This window comes from Sceloporus occidentalis, unplaced genomic scaffold (assembly GCF_023333645.1).
Source record: "Sceloporus occidentalis isolate IW3139 unplaced genomic scaffold, rSceOcc1.0.p SCAF_3, whole genome shotgun sequence".
In the NCBI taxonomy this organism is placed as follows: Eukaryota; Metazoa; Chordata; class Lepidosauria; order Squamata; family Phrynosomatidae; genus Sceloporus; species Sceloporus occidentalis.
In genome coordinates this window covers 170,934,370-170,955,755 of record NW_028316983.1, presented here as the reverse complement: position 1 = coordinate 170,955,755, position 21,386 = coordinate 170,934,370, and the positions used below count along the sequence as shown (strand labels likewise).

General features: G+C 38.5%; 1 protein-coding gene and 1 long non-coding RNA gene across 4 annotated transcripts in view; one reads left to right on the top strand and one right to left on the bottom strand.

Annotated features, from left to right (window-relative positions):
- CARMIL1 (capping protein regulator and myosin 1 linker 1) overlaps window positions 1-21,386 on the bottom strand; it is a 200,196-nt gene that overhangs the window by 19,172 nt on the left and 159,638 nt on the right. For all 3 annotated transcript variants that reach the window (XM_089516866.1, XM_089516867.1, XM_089516868.1), the window contains 4 exons: window positions 10,737-10,803; window positions 6,154-6,350; window positions 5,835-5,941; window positions 2,147-2,576 (listed from right to left, as the gene is read on the bottom strand). In XM_089516866.1, the coding sequence (XP_089372992.1) occupies window positions 2,147-2,576; window positions 5,835-5,941; window positions 6,154-6,350; window positions 10,737-10,803 (801 nt within the window). The remainder of the gene's footprint in view (window positions 1-2,146; window positions 2,577-5,834; window positions 5,942-6,153; window positions 6,351-10,736; window positions 10,804-21,386) is intronic.
- Window positions 10,053-12,004, top strand: LOC149317107 (uncharacterized). The gene is made up of 3 exons (XR_016280574.1): window positions 10,053-10,142; window positions 10,401-10,492; window positions 11,903-12,004. It is a non-coding gene; the product is annotated as an uncharacterized LOC149317107 (long non-coding RNA).

The window sequence follows — 21,386 nt, the reverse complement described above, 5'->3', positions numbered from 1 at the left end:
CCCTGCTAGTTAAGATCTACTTGAGAAGCTATGAGGTGGAGACTCATGTCACCACTGACACCACTGCTTTCAATGGTGGAACTTTCTTCACAGAAATGAACAACTGCTATACTTTTGGTAGCAGATCAGCCTTGATGTGTTAATAAGTGTTCAGAACTGTTTAGTTGCCTTTTGTTATTAGTTTTATTATATGGAATTGTTATTTTCTACTACTCTTTCTATCTTATTTTCTCATAAAAATATTTTAAACTGCCTTCAGGATGAAAAGGCAGGTTAAATATTTATCCCAGTCTAGTAGCAGATCTACATTTCTCCTGCATTTTCTTCACTCTGCAAATATGATATATAGTAAAATGCTAAACAGCATTCCTTTGGGCCTTACGTTTGCATATTTCATAAAATTTCATACAGCAACATGCCGAATAGCCTTTTGCCATGATGACAACACAGGAACACTGTACCATTTAACTGCAGTCTTATTAGAGCAGTTGAAATCCCATTTAAGTTACTACTGCACTGAAATACAGAGCATTATGGCAATCAGAATGCCTCTGTGAATGCATGGGAACTCTTCAGTCTTGATTAATTAGATTAACAGTGCTTGTATGTCCCATCTAGATCTAATTTTTACATGACATTCACATTAGCACCCCAAGTGAGAGCTAGAATTATCACACTTCAGTAGACCCAGTGTTATAGGAACACTTTTACTATAAAGAATGCTTGGTCTAAATCTTTTCAGTGCTGTTGCTTTGAACATCTGAGGCCCACCTCTCAACATCTACACCAATTTCCACTCTAAACCTGGAGAATGTAAATACCTGTTATACAGCAATCAACCTGCTGCAATACGGATGAAATAGGCTCTAGTGGAAATGGTCAGATAGCTAATATGATGTTAATAAAACAAAGTAATACTGAACAGTCTGAGATGAAACTTGATAAAAATGAAAACTTGGCCTTACTTTTCAGAAAATAAATTTGTAAAGAATAGTCTTCATGGTAATGGCAGATTTAGTAAAAAATGTAAAATTGTTAATGGAAAAAATCCATTTACCAGTACATGTGATTCTATATCTACATCATTTTACATACATTGATTAATTAAACTGCTAAAATGAATTTTATTATGCTTAGCTAGCAGAGAAAAAACAATGTTTGCTGCAGTGTATGCAACTACATAAACACAGGGACTTTTTGACCTGTTCTATATTTAACTGAATTTCCTGAAAAATATAGGAAATAGCATTTAATACGCATCAATCTGACTCCTCCTTGCTGAGTATGTCACATTTTAAAAACCTTTAATGTATTAATAAATCCATGACACATGACCTTACTTGCATTGTATTTGTCTTTGGAGTTAATATTTACCTCTACAAACACTAGATGGAGCAAGACAACAACAACTACTAAAAATGTTTGCTGCAAGAGAGGACTAATCCCCATTCATTTATCTGTGTTTATGCCAATTCACACATCAAATTCAAAGCAAGCATGTATACACAGAACACTGTCATCTTTCATCTAGTATGCACCTGCTCATCATCAGTAACTGTAATAAGACTGTGCTAGGTCATGCATCAAGTAGTAAATTCCTTATGGTTTTGTTTCTGTATCATCTAGACTTGAATTTAAACAGCCATCTGTATCCCAAAGCTTAGGCAATGTGCTAATTTAGCACGATACATATAGTAACACAGAAACTGTATATCCTAAGGATTTTCAGTATGCCCACCTTAACCAATATCTAATGCCTCAAGACAACTACCATAATGATCCCCACTAGCATATGGTAATTACAGGAATCATTCACCTGCTGTTCCAGAGACTAGAACACAGAACAATGGATGCAAACTACAGGAAAGGAGATTCCACCTCAACATTAGGAGGAACTTATTGACAGTAAGAACTGTTTGACAGTAGAACACACTCCCTCAGAGTGTGGTGGAGACTCCTTCCTTGGAAGTCTTTAAACAGAGGCTAGATGGCTATCTGTCATGGATGCTTTATTGTGATTTCCTTCATGGCAGGGAGTTGGACTGGATGACCCTTGTACTCTATAATTCTATGATTCTATGATCTACAAGACAACACTTGCATTGCCAGGAACTGGCTTGGGCCACTGAATGTAAACAACACTCACCTTTTGCGCTGATGCAGCTCTCCGTTCCTGTTTGGCTTTCATTTCTGCTAAAAGACCACTTCCCATGACTTGTACCCCATATCTACGCCCTCCTTGAGGGCTGCCTTTGCTGTCAGTCTTCTCAAGTTTAGAAGCATCCTCTGAGGTAGCCTCCTCCACTGAGTCTGGTGTTTTTAACTCCTCAGTTTTTTCAGTGCTGCCATTTTGTTCAGCCACTTTACACTCCTTCTTTGTAGTGTCCACTGCAGTGCTTTTGAGAACACTTTTGGGTGATGAGGGCTCTTCTGATACCAGTACAGTTTGAGGACGTTCAGATTTGGATCTAGATTTGATTAAATTGAGAAAGCCGCTTTTTCGAGAATCTCTCTTTTTCTTTTCATCACCTGGTTCACTAGAGTCACCGCCGTCTGAGCCTTTTGCTGAGGACTTCCTAATATATTAAAAAGGCATATACATGTTAAGATAAATTATGTCCTATTTTCCTTACATAAATGAACTTGGAGAGCCTTTGGACTTTTGAACATCTCCTCTCTTTTCCTCTGGCATGGCCATGAAGGCTCAGAAACTACTATTATTTTAACTATCTATATTTAAAACCATGTTTCAGCCTAAAGAAAAAACAGTTCTAGCTTACTGAAACAAGACAACTTCAAACCTTGTTTTTACAAAGCTGTTTCAATAAGCTATAGTTAAGATTATTCATTAGAAGACAACCCTAAAACACAGGTAATTGAAATAAATGGAAGCAAAACCTTCCATTCCCCCCCCCCCCCTTGTGACCACACTAAAAGAGAAGAGGGGAGGGGAGAAAGCAAAAGCACACAGCTCACCTTGGCTCATTCATGTAATGAGAAACCAGAATGGAAATCCCGCAGCCCTCTACATACTGGGGGACTGCAAGTCCAGCAGCCCTGGCCAACTTAGCTAATTGTGAAGAATAGTGGGCATTGCAGTCCAACAACATCTAGAAGACTGCATGATCCCCATTCAGGTACTAAGCCACAGTTTAGCATAACATCCAAATGAAACATATGAGACTTTTTCTCCAGTTAAAGACATAAACACATTCCCAAAATCTCTCTAAAAGCTGTCATGTATGACTCTGTAAAACATTAAAATAACTTTTCTGAACTCTGCATTTACTCAACAATGTCCAGTGTTCTCCAACTTGGTACCCTCCAGATGTTTTGGAATACAGCTCCCATCATTCCTAACTGGGAGGTTGATTTAAATTCTGATTGGCAACTGTCTTTCCCAGCTTCCCATACTGTTTCTTGGAGATGTTAGGGAAGAAAAAATGAAGTTTGAAACCAAGATATAATAATTAATCTAATATTATGTTCTTTCTTGAATCACATTAATATGAATGAGCTATACCTGGACCTGAGAATGTATCCTTGATGGTTCTCCTGAATCTTTAAGGTATTTTCAATACTAGGTCATCTCTCTGGGTGAGACATGGGGGCCATGGCTTATGCTGGTTCTGGTCTTTCTTTGCAGGGAAAACTCAGGTGGTGGTGATGCTGCAGGATGTATGTTCAACCTGCTAGTTTATGGGGTCCCCCTGGGCTCAGTTTTGTCACCCATGCTATTTAACACATATGTGAAACTGCTGGGAGAGATAATCCAAAGTTTTGAGGTTCATTGTCACCAGTATGCTTTTTGGTGGCTAGGTGTGCATTTGCACAGCTAAAGCTAGTGTACCAGCCACACTTATTCCAGATGTCAGATCTAGCCATAGTGACATACACCTAAATTGTATCCTGTTTGAATTACTGTAATGTACTCTCCCTGCAGCTGTATTTGGAAACTGTTTGAAAACTGCAGCAGGTCCAAAATGCTACTGTCACACTGCTGACTGAGACTAGTTACAGGAGAAATACAATTCTCCTGTTGAAACAGCTTCACTGGCTACCAGTTTGTTTCTGGGCACAATTCAAAGAGTTGGGCTGCTGCCATATTGCAGAATTAAAGCTTTAACTGGCACGGTTCCATCTTACAGAATTCTGGGATTTGTTGTTTGTTGTGGCACCAGAACACACTGACAGAGAAGGCTAAGTATCTTACAAAACTACAAATTCCAGAATTCCATAGCATTTAGCCATGGCAATTAAAATGGCATCAATAAAGTGGTGTCAACTATACGAATTCTGCAGTGTAGATGCAGCTTTGATTATGACTTATAAAGTCCTATACAGCCTTGGTAAAACTATGTCTCCAAGTATGAGTCTATCCAAGTATTTTATCTTTGTAGTAAAGGTTTCTCTTGGTATCATCACCATCACAGGTGTGCTTGGCTTTTTACATTGTTGTAAATTAACATTTCTAATATAAATGTTTATTTTTTAACCTTTTATTATACCTTGTTTTGAATGCATTCTGTTTTAACTTGTAAAGTTAAAAAGAGAGCTGTGTGGCTAATGAAGAAATAATACACATTCTAGCTCTTAAAATTAGACCCATAAATACACCAATAGAATTTGATGAGAAATGTTCTCACAGCTAAAGAAAAACACAAAATGTAAATATTTAGATACTCCAAATTTATAGTCAATTTATTAAGACATTGTTTCCAAGATTTAAAACAATATGAATATTATAAAAGTGCCAAGAAAACTACACTGTCTTTTTGGCATGCCTGCAGATTATCAAGGTATTTTAGGATCATTTAAATTTGATCCTATAAATAAATGAGGCTAACATCTTACTATTACAGATAACAGGTTTTCATGCCATCTTGTAGTGATCTGCCAGTGAGCGCAAAGATGTTCTCAAACTTGACTCTTAATTTTTGCCATCTGCTAGTAACTTAATGTTAATTCACACTTGGTTAATTTCCAAGACATTTAGCTGTTTACACATGCTATTTTCTCAACAACGATTTTGTTTTTTGGTAAGTCTATGTCAAACATGCATAAAGCACCCACTCAAGTACCCAATAATTAGCCTCAGTCACTCTGTTTATATTTTGTTTATAAATTTACAGAGAAGGAATAAGAAAGTTTTAATGATTTGTTTTCTTACATATATATACAGCTAGTGCACTATTCTTTAGCTTTGGTTACTGTTCTGCAGCAGTGTGTGTGTGTATGCGTGTGTGTGTGTATAGTTAAATTCTCTAGACATGATAACAAATAAAGAATGGATATCTATATGACTGATAATGAGAGAGTTAATCACAAGCATGTAAAAACACATTCAGTGGCACACTTTAACGTTACTTCAACATACAAACATCGGATGTAGCTGAACAAACAAAAATACATACACATTCATACACACATACACTCTTATATCATTGTGTAGTATGCAACAATTTTGCTCTTAGCTACTTTTTTCTTAACATTACATTCTTTCTTCTCTTATAGCTTCACTCTCTCCAACCACATTTGTTTATGCTGCTGTTTAATCCAACTGGCTTTGGCAAACCTTTGCAATTCAACAATATTATACAAAGCACTGTGAGATCAACAAGACTGTCCAGACTGATCCAAACCAAATTTGGACCTCATTGAAGTTCAGTTCAGGATTCATTCAAATTTGGACTGTCCTATTACATCAATTCTAGAAACATACAATTAATTTTGATTTTAAAAAAGAAAATAAAAATTTCACTAAGTATACTTTTTGTACTCTATGTAAATAACACACATCCATTTATTTGAGTTTTTTTTAAAAAAAAACTTACTTTGACTCTAGTTTTGTCACTTTCTTTGTGAAAAACTCATCAACACCTTCATCCACTCTTCCCATAAGACCATTCTGTTCTCCATCGTGAGGAGTTGCAGAATTCACCTGATAAAAACATTGAGTCTTAATTAATAGATACGATTCAGTACTGCTAGTTATGGCTTTTATGGTTTAAGAAAGAAAATTTCTTTATGAAGAGTCTGAAAGGTAAGTAATAAACAAGAAAGCTGACAGTGGCTATCAGGCATCTTAAAGTGTGGCTACATACAAATGAAATACATATGAAGAGCAATGTCTTCAGGAATATTTTCACTCACAGCAGCTTGTGTTGGCTGTTGTTTTTTATTCCGTTTAGGCCTTAGTTTTGTAAAGTGCTCCAGTTTCTTCCCTTCCTCAGAAGGCAGCTCTGAAATGAATCCAGAAGTCCGTTTGTCTATCCTCCCAGAAGGGAATGGAGGATCTTCTATGTGTATAGGAACTTCTTCCAGTGCTTTATCCAGGTCAAACTCCATCTCTGAGGGAAATATTGAAGTTGATTAGATGTGAATATTTTTTTTCCAGTCAGGGAATTTAACACAGTCATAATTTTATCGATCCCTGAATCTCACTATAATGGATAATTATTGGCCAATGTCTAACCCACCTTTTTTGGGCAAGGTATTAAAACATGTGATGGCTTCCCCACTCCAGGGATTTATGGATGAAATGGATTATCTGGATCCATTTCCATCTGGTTTCAGGTTTGGCTATGGAACAGAGTCAGTCTGGATGAATGACCTATACAGGGAACTGGACAGGGGGAGTGTGTCCCTGTTAATTCTGCTGGGCCTTTCAAAGGCTCTAGATACTACTGACTATGGCTGTAGAGAAATCCTGTAGCATCTTTGAGACTATTTGAAAGAAAGAAATTGGCAGCATGAGCTTTTGGAGACTTAGGTCTACTTCCTCAGATGCATTTGATATGGTATCCTTCTGGGCCACCTCTCTGGGACGGGGTATAGAGGTACTATTTTACCTGTTGCCCTGGAGGGGCAAACCCATAAGGTGGTGCTGGGGGACTCCTGCTTGACAGCTTGGCTAGTGGCTTTGAGGGCCCCCAGCGTTCTGTTTTTCCCCATATGCTATTCAACATACACATGAAACCGTCAGGAGGTGTCATCCAGAATTTTGGGGTGTGGTGCCTTTAATATGTGGACGATACCCAACTCTGTTAATCCCTTTGACCTTAATTCAAGGAAGCTGTCCTGATCCTAAACCAGGGGTAGGCAACCTTTTTGAGCCAGGGGCCAGGTTGCTGTCCCTCAGACAACTGAGGGGCCGAAGCCAAAAAATAAATAATTAAATATATATTTTTTAAAACATTAAATATATAAATAAACTGGGACAAATGTAGGACAAAATTTTCAAACAGATGACACTTTTATAAAAATAGAGGACACGCGAAAAAATTGCTGATTTTTTAAAAAATGTTAATATAAATGCATGTTTCTGAGGCTTCTATAGACAATTGCCCCCAAAGGCCCTGGCGGCAATCGGCGGCAGGACCGGGCTGGGGCCGGTCTCAAGGCCTCACTGCACTGGATCCGGCCTGCGGGCCATAGGTTGCCTACCCCTGCCCTAAACCAATGTCTGTCATTCAGTAACGGGCAAATAAATTGAATCTTAATCTAGGCAAGATGGAGGTGCTCCTGGTCACTCAGAAACAGATCAGGGAATAGGGATTCAGCTTTTGTTAGATGAGCTTACACTGTCCCTGAAGACACAGGTTTGCAGTTTAGGTGCACTCCTGGATCAATTTTGAACTTGGTGGCTCAGGTTTCTGCAATGACCAGGAGTATTTTTGTAAATCTAAAACATGAGCATCAACCATGCTCATTCCTTGAGACACTGGACCTGGCCATGGTGGTACATGCCTTTGTTACATCTCATTTGGACTACTGTAATTGCCTTTGAAGACTGTTCAGGGCTGCCTTTGAAGAGTGTTTGGAAACTGCATTTGGTCTAAAAGATTGCACCTAGGCTGTTAACAGGGTGGGTTACAGAGACAACACAATTTCCCTGTTGGAACAGCTCTGCTGGCTGCCAGTTTGTTTTCAGGTACACTTCAAAGTGCTAGTCATGACCTAAAAGGCCCTTTGTGGCTCAGGCCCAGGCTATTTGGCAAACACCATGTCTCCCTGCATGAGCCAGCCCAGGCTCGGAGATCATTAGGAGAGGCGTTTCTCTCAATCCCATCACCATCACAAGCACAGCTTGAGAGAGGACCTTTTCAGTGACTGCCCCTAGACTCTGGAACTCCCTTCTTAGAGAATCCAGAATCGTCCCCTCCTTGTTGGCCTAAGGCTAGGACATTTTTATTCAGACAGACTTTTAAAACAGAAAATCTTTAAAGAATGGGCTGGGAGTGTTTGTACTGCATTACAGTATATTGTTTTAAAATGCTTTTATTTTTTACACAGTATTTTATTCTTTTAACAAGTGATCTATTTTAATATTGTAATAGTTGAATGCTGCTATTATTATTATTATTATTATTATTATTATTATTATTAAGCTTTATTTATATAGCACTGTAAATTTACATAGTGCTGTACCTACAGTGTGCCCGCGTCATATGCGGACGCACTATATGCGGCTTTCAGCATATGCTGAAAGCTGTGTGGGCGCACGCGGGATGGCGCATCCCATTTAGATTAATGGGGTGCAGGCTGTGCTGCCGCCGCCACATGCACGAGCCCCATTACTTTGAATGGGGTTCAAGCATACGTGGTTTTTTTATGCGGGGGGGGGGGGGCGAAATGGATCCCCTGTGTAAAAAAAGAACACACTGCACAATCAATTAAAACAGATAAAATAAACCTGCCTATGGAGTACATTCTATGAAAATATAATACATATTAGTACTTGTATTGTACGTGCTATGTGAAGTCGAATTTCACAGCGGGCATTCATAGTTTTTTGTGGGTTTTTCCTTGGACTATGTGGCTGAGTTCTGGAAGAGTTTAATTCTATTTTAATGCTCTCTCCTGTATGTTTTAATTGTACTGTTCTTTTAAATTTTAAGCTACTCTGAGTCCCAGTTTTGGGAAACAAGTGGGATATAAATCATCATCATCATAATCACCACCACCACCACCACCACCATCAAGCCTACTCTTACTGAGAGGAGGTATCTATGAGCAGATTGTTCTGACCTGGAGCCTTTTCACACGACAAAATTATAGCACTATGCTTCCACTTTAACTCTCATGGCAACAGCCTGTGAAATCCTGGGACTTCTGGTTTTCTGAAGCACATGAATTCTTTGGATGAGAATTCTAAATACCAATCCTTAAACTGCCTGTATTAAAATTCCAAAGGCAGTAAAAGTGGAATCACAGCACTGTAACTGTATAGTGTATATGCCTCCCTGGTTTAACCATTGCATCTGAGGCACCAGGCCATATACCCATTCCTTTCTTCCTGTGGAAGGCCAGAATGAGGACCCACAAAATCAGTATGGTTTTAATTCTTATCTCCCCTGTTTAGGTATAATGACAAATTATTAACCCTGTTCAGGCATAATGAACACGTGAGCAAAGGAAATGTGCTACATCCACTCCTTTTGCTATTCTCCTTCTATGAAGGGTGATGTTCTGAGGAGAAGAACCCCCTCTATCCATCGAAGTTCTCTATATGATTCAGAACTCAGGGTTTCCAACAGTTAGAGGAAGTTCTTATCAATTTTCAGATAAGGAGAACAAAGGAAACAGTGACAAAGAGAAGCTGGACTAGTGCACTTTCCTTCTTTGTGTGCTTATTATACTCAGTTTAGGATGTCTGAATTTGGCTTATGCCTTAATCCAAGCCTGTGATGGAAGGATTGAGTGAGAAGCACACTATTCTGAGGCTTGGGCATTACTAGATTTAAATGTATAATCTCAAAACATCTAAGATTGTTTGAACACATTCCACATAGACAGATTATCTGTTTCATTTTTGTGCTGTTAACTCATATTAGTCTACAGTGCCATCAAATGATGCTTATAGCCTAAAAGGTCAATTCAAAAAAAAATATCTGGTGATTATTTAAGAAGGGAAATTTGTATTATTGCCACACCAAAAAATAAATAAAAATAAAAATAAAAAAATAAAAAAATAAAAAAGGAAGAAAAAGAAAAAGAAAAAAAGAAAAAAGAAAAGAAAAAAAGGAATGAAACAAAACAAAAGAACTCATCCAACTTACTTTGTTATTCTTCCAGGAGACCACCTATCAAAATTAGACACTAAGGGGTTATTCAGAAAGTGAAAATAATCCCAGTAGAATGTGAGTTGAATCTTTTTTGTTCACATGCATTTTGAGTGATACAGATAATGGTTGTTTTTGTGGGGGGGGGGGGGGGAGGAGCCAACTCCCCCCACTTAACCCGAGATAATCAATCTCAGGGGTTTTTCCGAGTTTTCCTAAAAGATTTACATTGTCATCTGAGTAAATAACTGATGAGAATAGAACCAAGATAAACTTCTGCATGTCTTGAATGTGTTTGAAATACATTTGAATCATTGACTCCATCTTTATTTACAGTGTTGACATGTGTGAGCAACAGAACTAACACACATGCATGCAGATGTGGTTCCAATAAAACAACAACAATGTGAACAACAAAACCGGAATGGGTGAGTGAGATTATTCATATAGTTGTGTTGCAAATAATAATAATAATAATAATAATAATAATAATAATAATAATAATTTATGAATAACCTCTTTGTGCATAACCAAGATCTAACTACAGAACCCATGCCACAATAACAATGTGAACCTTTTAGCCAGAAAGATTTTTTTTACACAACCTAAATTTTAGGATGTAGCTTAATATATCATGAAAAATTAGAAATGTTGCCAAAGAATCTCACTCACCAAAAGCCCTGGATACGGGTCTCAGCATTCTACTGTGGATACTCTTCCTTTTAGACTTAGGAGTCATCTGCAGATCAAAAATGAACAACTTAATGGCCTTTCACTGTTTGTCATGAATGTAAATAGGTGCTATTAGCTCTGAATAAGATAGATATTGAATGTGAATAACACAGCAAAGTCAACACAGCTGTGAAAGAAGGAGCAAGCTGCATTTAATTCTGGATCAAAATCAAGTGAATGCTAATTAATCTCTCTTCAGAAATATTCATAATGATAGTTATGTCGGAAAGGATCCAAATTTGATATTTAAACTTCAAAGTGAGTGTATAACATTATATTTAAGTGTTTAATGCAGTTGAAGACTAAAATGCAGTTGAAGACTAAAGTAGATCATACAAATCCATATGTTTTCTTCTTGTTTTTAAAGTGACTGAAATGCTTAAATAAACTTTGTTTAACAATGAAAATATTTTCCTAAATATACATTCTTTGTGCAATGCTTTTCATTTTGATACCTGACATAACACTGTTTACTAAATAAAATGCAATCAGCAAGGGACAAACCAACTAGAATTGTGGTGGAGGACCTACAAATGCCTAGAGAAGTGTTCTTTCTAGGAATCTCCAGGTCTTCCAGAGCAATTTCTGGTGAAAGCTAGCCCTAAAGCAATGCTAGAGGACCAAGAGATTCCTAGAGAGAATACTTCTCTAGGCATCTGTAGGTTCTCCAGAACAATTCTATGGCCAACCTCTGGTGGATGTTGAGCACAGAGTTGCACTGGAGGACCTTAAGTGCCTAGAGAAGTGTTCTGTCTAAGAACCTCTAGGTTGTTGAGTGAAATTTTTGGTGGAAGCTGGCCATAGAATGACACCAGAGAGTCCTAGATATTCACAGAGAGAACAGATAAATCAGGTCAGCAAATAGCCAAATCTACAAAAGTCAAAGCTGCTGTATTTCCTTTCTTTGGGTGTACTGTATTTATTTTCTTGTGGATTGGTATGTATATCGAGCATTTCCAGTCTGTTGACCACCTCTTTGCTTTCCATATTTGTTGGCACATTTCAGTTAGAACTAAAGTTGTGTCTGTCTGTGAGCACTGTAGCAGTTCAAATGGGGGTATCATATGTTCCCAGTGATGTATTTTTCCCCATTTTCTTTTTTGCAGATTCTACTTGACTTCTTAGAATTTGGGATTTGTCTTCATATGGCTCCCGAATACGAATGTCATTCATTCCCTCATCTCTTTTGTATAAATCTTCTGTGTATTGCCCCCAGTGTCTTTTTTTAAAAAAAAATTCTTGCTCCTATATTTATCCAGAGGATAAATGGACATAAATCAGACATTAGGAATAGGAATCACAAAAACCGGTGGCAGAACATTTAACTCTCCCTGGGCATTCTATCTCAGACTTCAAAACAGCAGTCCTTGAACAAAAGAACTACAAAGGTAGACAGGAAAGAGAAACAGCAGAATTGGAATTCATCCATAAACTACTGTTCCTCAGCAATGGATTGAACAGTGATAATGGCTTCCTCGGGTCAACACTATTTGAATCCATCCTCAGGAGGGCATCCTACACTCTATTCTCCCCACCTACAGGCTAGTTTCCAAAGCTAAACTGGTCTTGCCTCTTCATTTCCATATACACTGGCCAGTTTCCAATGTCCTTGTTCACCAATGACCATTGTTAAAACTGGACTTGCTATTTCATTTCCATACGTAAAGGACTTTGAATTTGAATGGACATTCTCACATACCAATGGAATTACAGTGGGCCCTTGCTTTACGTGGGGGATCCATTCTGGACTCCCCCCACATAAGCAAAAAACGTGTCTGCTTGAGCCCCATCATATCCAATGGGGCTTGTGCTCACTGCGCGGCTGCGTGTGCCATTCGCAAGCCCCATTGGATATAATGGGGGCCGTGCGCACACGCTGGGTGGCTTCAGTGTATTCTGAAAGCTGCCTATAAGGAGCCAGCGTATGGCGTGGGCTCACTGTATATGCCTGTCCCTGGTTTCCACTCCACTAGATGCATCTGAGGAAGTAGACTGAAGTCTACGAAAGGTCATGCTGCCAACTTCTTTAAGTTAGTCTCAAAGGTGCTACAAAATCTCTCTACATACTGATTCTACAGACTAACACAGCTATATCTTTGAACTTTGCCAATACAGTGTGCCCGCGCCATACACGGGCGCACTATACACGGCTTTCAGCTTATGCTGAAGCCGCCCTGCAATACAATGAAATGGTGTGCATGCCCGTGGTGCGTACGTGCCGCTGCGCACAAGCCCCATTATATTCAATGGAGCTCGAGCATACTCGTTATTTGCCTTTGGGGGGGGGGGTCCAGAAAGGTTCCCCCGCATAAGGCAACGGTCTACTGTATATCATAAAAGTCTTCATTGTAGAATATCACTTTGTTTGCATAGACGATTAATACAATGGTCCAGTGGTTGCTGAAATCCCTGTTGTCCTCTGGAATGTATATTGTTTCTAATCTTTGGGGCATTCTTTTGTTTCCCATATTTGTTGACAGATCTTTATTAGAATTTGAGTGGATTCTGTTTTTTAAACAGTTCTATTGGTCTGCCATTCTGGTGATTTATTTTTTCCAAGTACTTTCAGTGCAACTTCCATTTTCTAAAATTGTGGGTTCATCTACAAATAGTTCTTCCTTGAATGGATTTTTCATCTTTTCATTTCTTTTTTATAGTTCTTCAGTGTATTGAGTGGCTCCTGTTCAGTACTGAGTGACTCCTGTTGATTGGCTCATGCTGTTTGTTGCTTGTGTTGGTGCACGGGTGATGCTGGTGAAGTAGCTGTGCCGGTGAAGGGGTTGTGCCGGTGAATAATGGCTCCAACGTATAAAAATGGCAATGCTGGCAAACCTGATAAGCCAAAGAAAATCCACAAAGTGCTTTCTTTTAAGTGAGAAGGTGAAAGTTCTTCACTTGAGTAGGAAAGGGAAAAGAAAAACCTTTGATCGTTTTTAGTGGCCACAACTACCTCTGTTATTCATTTCAGTTAAATAAAAAATAGGGTTCCAGATTTTATGCAAAAATTGTATTACATGATAGGATCTCTTGCATAATATGTGGGCAGCCTGTTTATCCACAAAGAAGTATTAATATTTCATTGCTTGTTAAGACCAGACTGGCTTTCGTTGTATCAAGAGCTATGACAAAACATTATTTGAAGAAGGAAAGGCTGAACCGATCTTAAGATCCAGTTTTTAACTCCATTGTCAGAAGGCATACTCTAAGTTTAAAAGTGTGTTTTATATTTTATATTTTCAAAAACAAGAAGATTAAAGGTGCATGCCTCTTTTGCTCACATTTTCCTAGGAATTATTTCAGATCAATATCAGCTGGTAGAGACTCATTTGAACACCTGCAGACTCCTCCTAGACCAGAGATGGCAAATGTTTTAGAGACTGAGTGCCCAAACTGCAACCCAAAACACACTTATTTATCGCAAAGTGCCATGTCCCTCTGACTTTCTAGTAACAAACTCTGGTGAACTCTGTGCTGAGGTGATGGCGTGTATGCCCACAGAGAGGGCTCTGAGTGCCATTTCTGGCACTCGTGCCATACGTTTGCTACAACTGTCCTAGACCATTTCATTGCAAGAAATCTCTATTCTAACATCAAATATTTTGCAGGGGTCACTTCCCCCATGTTTTTATAACATCTTGATGGTTTAGACATCAAAATCTTGCATATATTTTGTGGCCTACTCGTTATCCCAACAAAGTTACTTGACTAATATGGATTTTGGAATCTGAACTTTATGCCAAACTCTGTGTCAACTCCACTCTCCATGCATCTCCATGCATAACAGACCATCTACAACATATTACATCATGGAAGTCTCATTGGCAATGTATCATTTGCTAGTTAGGCAATGTACCAACTTGTTTTCTGCTGCTCCAGAGACTAGGAAAGAGAGCAACGGATGCAATTACAGGAAAAGAGATTCCACCACAACATTAGGAAGCACCACCTGACAGTAAGAGCTGTTTGACAATATAATTTTTTTCAGCGAGCTAAAAGCATTTCCCCCCTGTATTTACCATAAAATATGAAATTCCACCCTAAGGGTCTGGTTTCCAAACAGTTTGCCCAAAGTTGTTTTTTAATTGTTCTGGACAGCAATGTATGATGAATGGTGAGTGTTTTTTTTCTCTCTCCCTGCATTTAAATTCTGTTAAAATATTTACTGCTGATTTTAAGGATTTTTAGATGAGGATGTATTTCTCTTACAGCCTTGTTGAGTCTATTTCCAATGTCTGTTTCCTGGGTAACCACTTCTTAAACCAAAAAAGTAGATTAAAAAAAACATCCTAAATTATTATAACCACTTAACTGGAATCTAATGTACATCAGCATGCAACATTTAAGAAGTCCTCCAACTGAGTTCTCTAATCCCACCATTCAGTTGTCCTTTTGCTCCACAGACTCCGTATTACTCTGTATTACTTGTCTAACATGCTACACACCATGCCTATTTTATCTCATTCATATCTTTATAATATTTTTTTCTGTTGCTGCCTTATGTTCCTGTTTTAACACAGACACATGGAGAGACACTCTAGCTATAAATACACATATGCAGACATGCACATGCTCTGCCTTCAAATCTTGATGGACATTATGGATACTAAAGGGATATTGTTGATTGCTAAAAAGACAAATAGATGAATATTAGAGCAAATCAAGCCTGAACTCTTCCCAGAGACCAAGATAACTAAACCTTGACTGTCAGACTTTGGACATATTGTTGAGAAGACATGATCCGCTGGGGGGAAAGTGCTTGGTAGGGTGGAAGACAGTAGGAAAAGAGGAAGACTGCATTCCAGATGGATAGACTAAATCAAGGAAGCCACAGCCCTGAGTCTGCAAGACCTAAGCAGGGCTGTTGACAATATAGGCCAGAAACAGATGGACCCCCCCCCCAAAGGTGCGTTCCACACAGTTTAGGGACATGGCAATTAGACCATGCATGCACCCAATCTGCGCTGAATGCGTGCCAGGGCTGCGCCAGGGTCACCTTAGGCAGCCCAAAAAGGAGCGGGTGCTTTCTGCTTCTTTCCGTGGTTCATTTGAGACCATAACAGCAGGTGCTCCTTCCCGCCCATCTGTTTCGTCCCAGAGTGACTTGGAGGACTCTCATTCATAAAGTTGATGTACATCAAAGGGGCAAAACAGATGGTCCAAAAGAGGTGCCCTGGGACTTTGCAGGGCTTGTTTGCGTCGGGGCCATGACAGCCACATGCACCTGGTCCCTAACTGGCCTACAGAAAAGGAGTGGATTTTCCCACTCCTTTTCGGGACGGTTTTGGGCCAGCTCTTTGGAAAACAGCTGCACCTGGGGCGGCTTACAGCTGTGTTCAGGGCGTTCATCATGAGCCCACCCTCAACATGGTCTGATGGTGGCCCTTTTGGGTCCTCTGTTTGAGGCCAAAGTCAACTTGATGGCAGTTAACAACAACAAAAGGAACAGTAAAGCATGAGCCTATCATATGAAGCAAAGAAAGGAGGAAGATTATGAGACATACCCATAGGTTGAAACACATCACAACTTTCACTGTATTCATAGCACCTATTGTTATGATCCTGTGTTACTGATAGTCTGCATGAAATCCGGAGGTAAATAGTCTCACCTTCCATCTGCCTTATTGGTAAACTGAATCAAGGCAGAAAGCACAGTTTGCTCCTGTCAGCCTTTAGTCCATAACCTGTTGTAGCTATTAAGGAGCCCCCTTTAGCTGTGTAGCCAGGAGTTCGCAAAAGGCTGCACCACCTACTCTAAACTACTGCTTCATGCCTGCAACCATCTTCCTACTGTCCTCTTAATCTGTGACATGAGGGACAACAATAGTCTTCATTTAAAGAATAACAGCTAGCTTCCCAGAGGACAGGGGTAGCCTAGATTTCAAGGGAAGTTACTTCTATGTTGCTAATAGAGTTAAAATTATATTAACTGTCTTTTACTGCCCTTTGCTCCTGGTCTCCACATTGCCAATAAGGAGAGTGGCTGATGCTTGATTGCAATCTCTCCTGAACAAGTGAATTACAACAGAATCAACATTTGATAGAAAATGTAGGCCTGTGTCTCTAACATCTTCACTTCTCTTCTCTTGTATGATTGTAAAACATCTTTTGCATGATGAAGCCAGTGGAGCTTCAAAAGGTTGCATGATGTGTTTTCTGAATTTTGTTTAGTCAATAAAGGTATCACTCTTTTGTGGAGCTTATTTTAAGAATAAGATTAATTTAAGAATAAGCACCTTATTGAAAAATGTAGTCAATAAGGCAAGGTGAATGCATTACCAAAGAATCTGCCAAAGTCTGCTCACTCTAGAAGTTTCCCTATGTGAGGGTGGATTGTTCATTAAGACAAGCCACATAATAATATACCCACAAAGAGTTAACTATTAAAATTTTGTATTAACTGACTACTGTTAGGTGCCACCCCTTTGGACATTCCTTTGCTATGCTTTTCTGCTCAAATTTTGTGTCCAGCCAGCAACAGAGAAACATATCTGCAGTGAGAAGTACAAGTTTGCTTCTTCTGCACTTATTACAATGAGAACAGGAGTACTGAGAACATAACTTGTTCAAGAGTTAAATAAAGAGATAACATAATGTGATGCGGGGGGGGGGGGGGAGAATCTACCTATGTTACCATTTACTCTTTTATTGTTCTCATTTACTGTACTCACAATCATAGTAGCTATTTTCTTTTTCATCTTCTTTTTGAGTTCCCTCAGCCCTGTAGGGCACTCATCCTAACTAAAATATGCAGATGAGAGAAGTCAATAAATTAAATTGTTCTAAACCAGGGATGAGCAACTGTGGACCTTAAGAAGTTGCTGGACTGCAACTTCCAGAATTCCTGATCATCATCTGGAGGGCCACAATTGCTCATCCTTGCATAAACCAAACAGCAAGGGATAACTCAATTATGACCCTTCTTCATGTTCACTACAAGATCAGGAATCTCTTATTTAAGAAATCATATAAGCCTGCTGTCCAAATGGAAAGGACACAGTCCTAAAAATTCAGGAATGGCCTCCTAACATAAATACACACTTTATAAAATACAATAGGCTTTAAGCTAAGTAATGAATCACATTATTTGTATTTTTGAGAGGCTAGAACAGGACATATGCCGACATGTTTAAACAGCAACAGAGTTCACAGATCTACTCTATTTCATTAATAATTTCTGGCATAAAGTAATTAACTCAATATATTTTATTGCACAAGTGAAAATGAATGCAAGCCATTTTTAGGGCATCTGGCATGGGAAACTGAAAATTGTTTAATAGTATAGCTCTTCAGTTTTCAGCCAAACAAGGTTTATAACAATATTATTCTGTACAATCACAAAGGTTTAAGTGGCGATGGTTATAAAGCACAATTTACATTTTTTATGTGTGTTTACATTACACGATTTTATTTCTAAGCAACTTTTATCACTATGTTAAAACTTACTTTTGACATTTTTTGCCCAACCAACAGAAATAGAGCAGAACATATATCAAATACAAGAAATGCTGCGCAATTTGGAACTGATTTACAGAAGATATTTGTCTCACTTTTGTGCACCAAGTGCAGCATTACATAGGATGGGAAGATAATAAAAGTGTGCCACACTGACAACTCTTCTTCAGAGGACTAACTTTATATAAATAAAAATAATAAAATATTTTTTAAATACTTTCCCTTATATTGAGCTGTCTGGGGGCACTATGCCAGACACTGCCAGCATCTCAGGAGAAGTCACATGCTCTCATTATTATTTATATTTATTTATATCCTGCTCCTCCCCCCCCCCCCCCGTTAATGACTCAAAGCTGTTTACAAAAGTTAAAAATAGCTAAAATTGGTAGTATTTTGGCTAAAATTAGATTAAATCATGAAAAAAAAAGCCCTGTTAAAAACATAAACCATTAAAAGGAAAACAGGAAATAGATAATGCAGCACATTATACAAGACCCTTTCCCTTGAGCAATCAGTATTCCAAGGCCTACCAAAACAGAAAAAGTCTTTACCTGCTTACAGAAATATAGCAAGGAGGATGCCAGCCTCTGGGAAGGGAGTCCCAGAACCTAGGAGCATCTACAGAGAAGGCCCTCTCCTGTGTTCCCACCAGATGCATTTGTGAAATGCCGGGAGAGAGAGAGAGAGCAGGACTTTTCCAGAAGATCACCAAACATGGGCTCCTCACATAGGAGAGTGTAGTCATTTGAATGAACTAGACTTGAGCTGTATCAGGATCATTTGCAGGAAGGGAACTGGAAATGGGGTCTCCAATTAGCCCACAAGATCAATGGAAGTAGTTGGCATAGGAGGGCTTTATCAAAAGGATCCTGCTACATGCAGTTGCTGCCTGTTGATGGAACATACACTCCAGACCCAACAGATCCAGGGCCAAGGACCTCCTCTGAGGCAGAAGACTTTGAATGCTGGCAGATCAGATCTTTGTTGTTGTTAACTGTGTTCCTAGTCAACTGTGACTCATGGCAACCCTGCGACACCTCCAAGACCACCTATTCTCAGCCTCTCTGCTCAGGTCCTGCAGATTCAGGCTTGTCACCTCCCAACTGAATACCTCTATAGCTGAGCAGAGGTCCTAGTTCTATGAAAGTCAGCTTTTTATGCTTGCTTCTTAGCTTTACCAGTCCTGTGCTAATGATCCCTAGACATTGGTCAATACGTTTCTCCTGAAATCCCATCTACCCTTGGACAGCCTCGTTGTGTTTGACCCTAGCTTTGTCTCCAACTCTATTACTAGATCATACCTAGTTTTAGACTATTCTACTGTGTTTGACTTCAGATTTTTCTCAGAACGCTGTGTTTTTGGAATGTTACTAGGAGATTTGGTTAGTCTTCAACCCTTAGAGTCCAGGTTCACAGATCAAACCAGGATCACATAAACATAGGACAGTGAATTGTTTCTTTAGGCAAATATATCCCTAGAAGCCCAATACAGATAAAGGCACTTGTGAATGTACAAATACTGAAACAGAAATGTATGGTTTTCACATGCAGCTTTGCATATGGGCATAAAACCTCACCTGAATAACTAGTACAAAGAAATTACTTGTATATGTGAAGTAATCTCATCATTTCATAATGCTGTGCATTAAGAAAACACACTATCAGCTTCAGGGGACGTTTTATAACAAGCAACACAACTTCAGATATTGGAAAGAGACATTCTTGAAGTGCATCACTGTTAGGGATGATTGAGGATTTTGTTTGTCTATGTTGCTAAGTGAAGCAAATGGATCTGGACTTCCTGGAGAAAAACATGGTTTGGAATACTGTCATCTGTCAGACGTCACACATCTCTCTGACTTTGGTGATACAATTTGTTACTCATTAACACACCAAAATGCATAATGAAATATGGGTTTTAGTTATATTTTATGTTAGAGCACAAACAATGTACATTTTAGAATAAGGTATATACAAAATGGTGAAATTTAGAGCAAATACACACAAAATATGTAGTTTGTGAAACAGTATGTTGAAAAATGAAGTAAATTTAGCCTATTTAAAAAAAATAACAGATGGGAAATAGAATGAATTTAAAACCAGAGCTTGGAAAAGTTACTTTCTTGAAATATAACTCCCAGAAATTCTCAGCCAGCATGTATTTTAAAAAAATTACTTCTCCAAAATTTACTTATACATGAAACTCAGATCAAATCTTCCCACCATTAACTGAAATGAGAGAAGACTTTCCAAGTGACAATTTTTCTCTAAAGACAAATAATTATTAATATCAGAACAACTTTGTAATGTAAGATCTATGCTGACTTATTTTTTATAACTAAGGATCATCTGTTATAGCTTGCACCAAATCACATGTTCCCTTGTACATGTAGTCAATTCTCCTTAAATCCTGGCCTTAAATTGTCAAGAACAGAAATGGAAACACAGAGCCAGACAAAGCAAGCATCTACGAAAAAGTGGCAAGAAATATTATTTATTGATTCTTTCACTGCTGAAGGGAAAACTAGAGATTTTGCTGTTATATCCTTTTATAAGTGAAAGAGGAAATTTAGTTTTAAAACATAGTGAGAGAGACAATCTTGGTTTTAGGAAACACTTGACGTGCTACTACTTAGCATAATTCCAGTTGAAATTACACCAGAAAAGGTTAAATACAACACTTCCCCTATTTTTGCTGCCTCTTGAGTTCTCTGCCAGCCACATAAACATGCTGAATGTATTTTAATTCAGATGAGATCCAGTCTAATTTTCCCTTTACTGTCTCTCCACCCTTCAAAGGTACAAATGTAGAAAATGTGAGTGGCAGAGGATATTCAATGAATCAAAAAATATGGTCACTTTACATGTCTACACCAGAAAAATAATACCTTTCATTCCTTTAAAGCTTTCATTTTGATAAATCAAGTTTACCATTAATACAAAACCAAGTCAAGATATTTTCTTAGGCACTAACTAGTGTTGCATGAGCATTCTGCTTGGTTTTGCTCTCATGTTTTCTGCAGGTTGTTTAAATTCAACACATGTTATGCTAGCTAAAACTTCCCGTAAAACCCTACATTGCTTCCAAATTGCTGCCTGCTTCTTTCAGTAACTGCACACTGATGATGCTTCATTCTC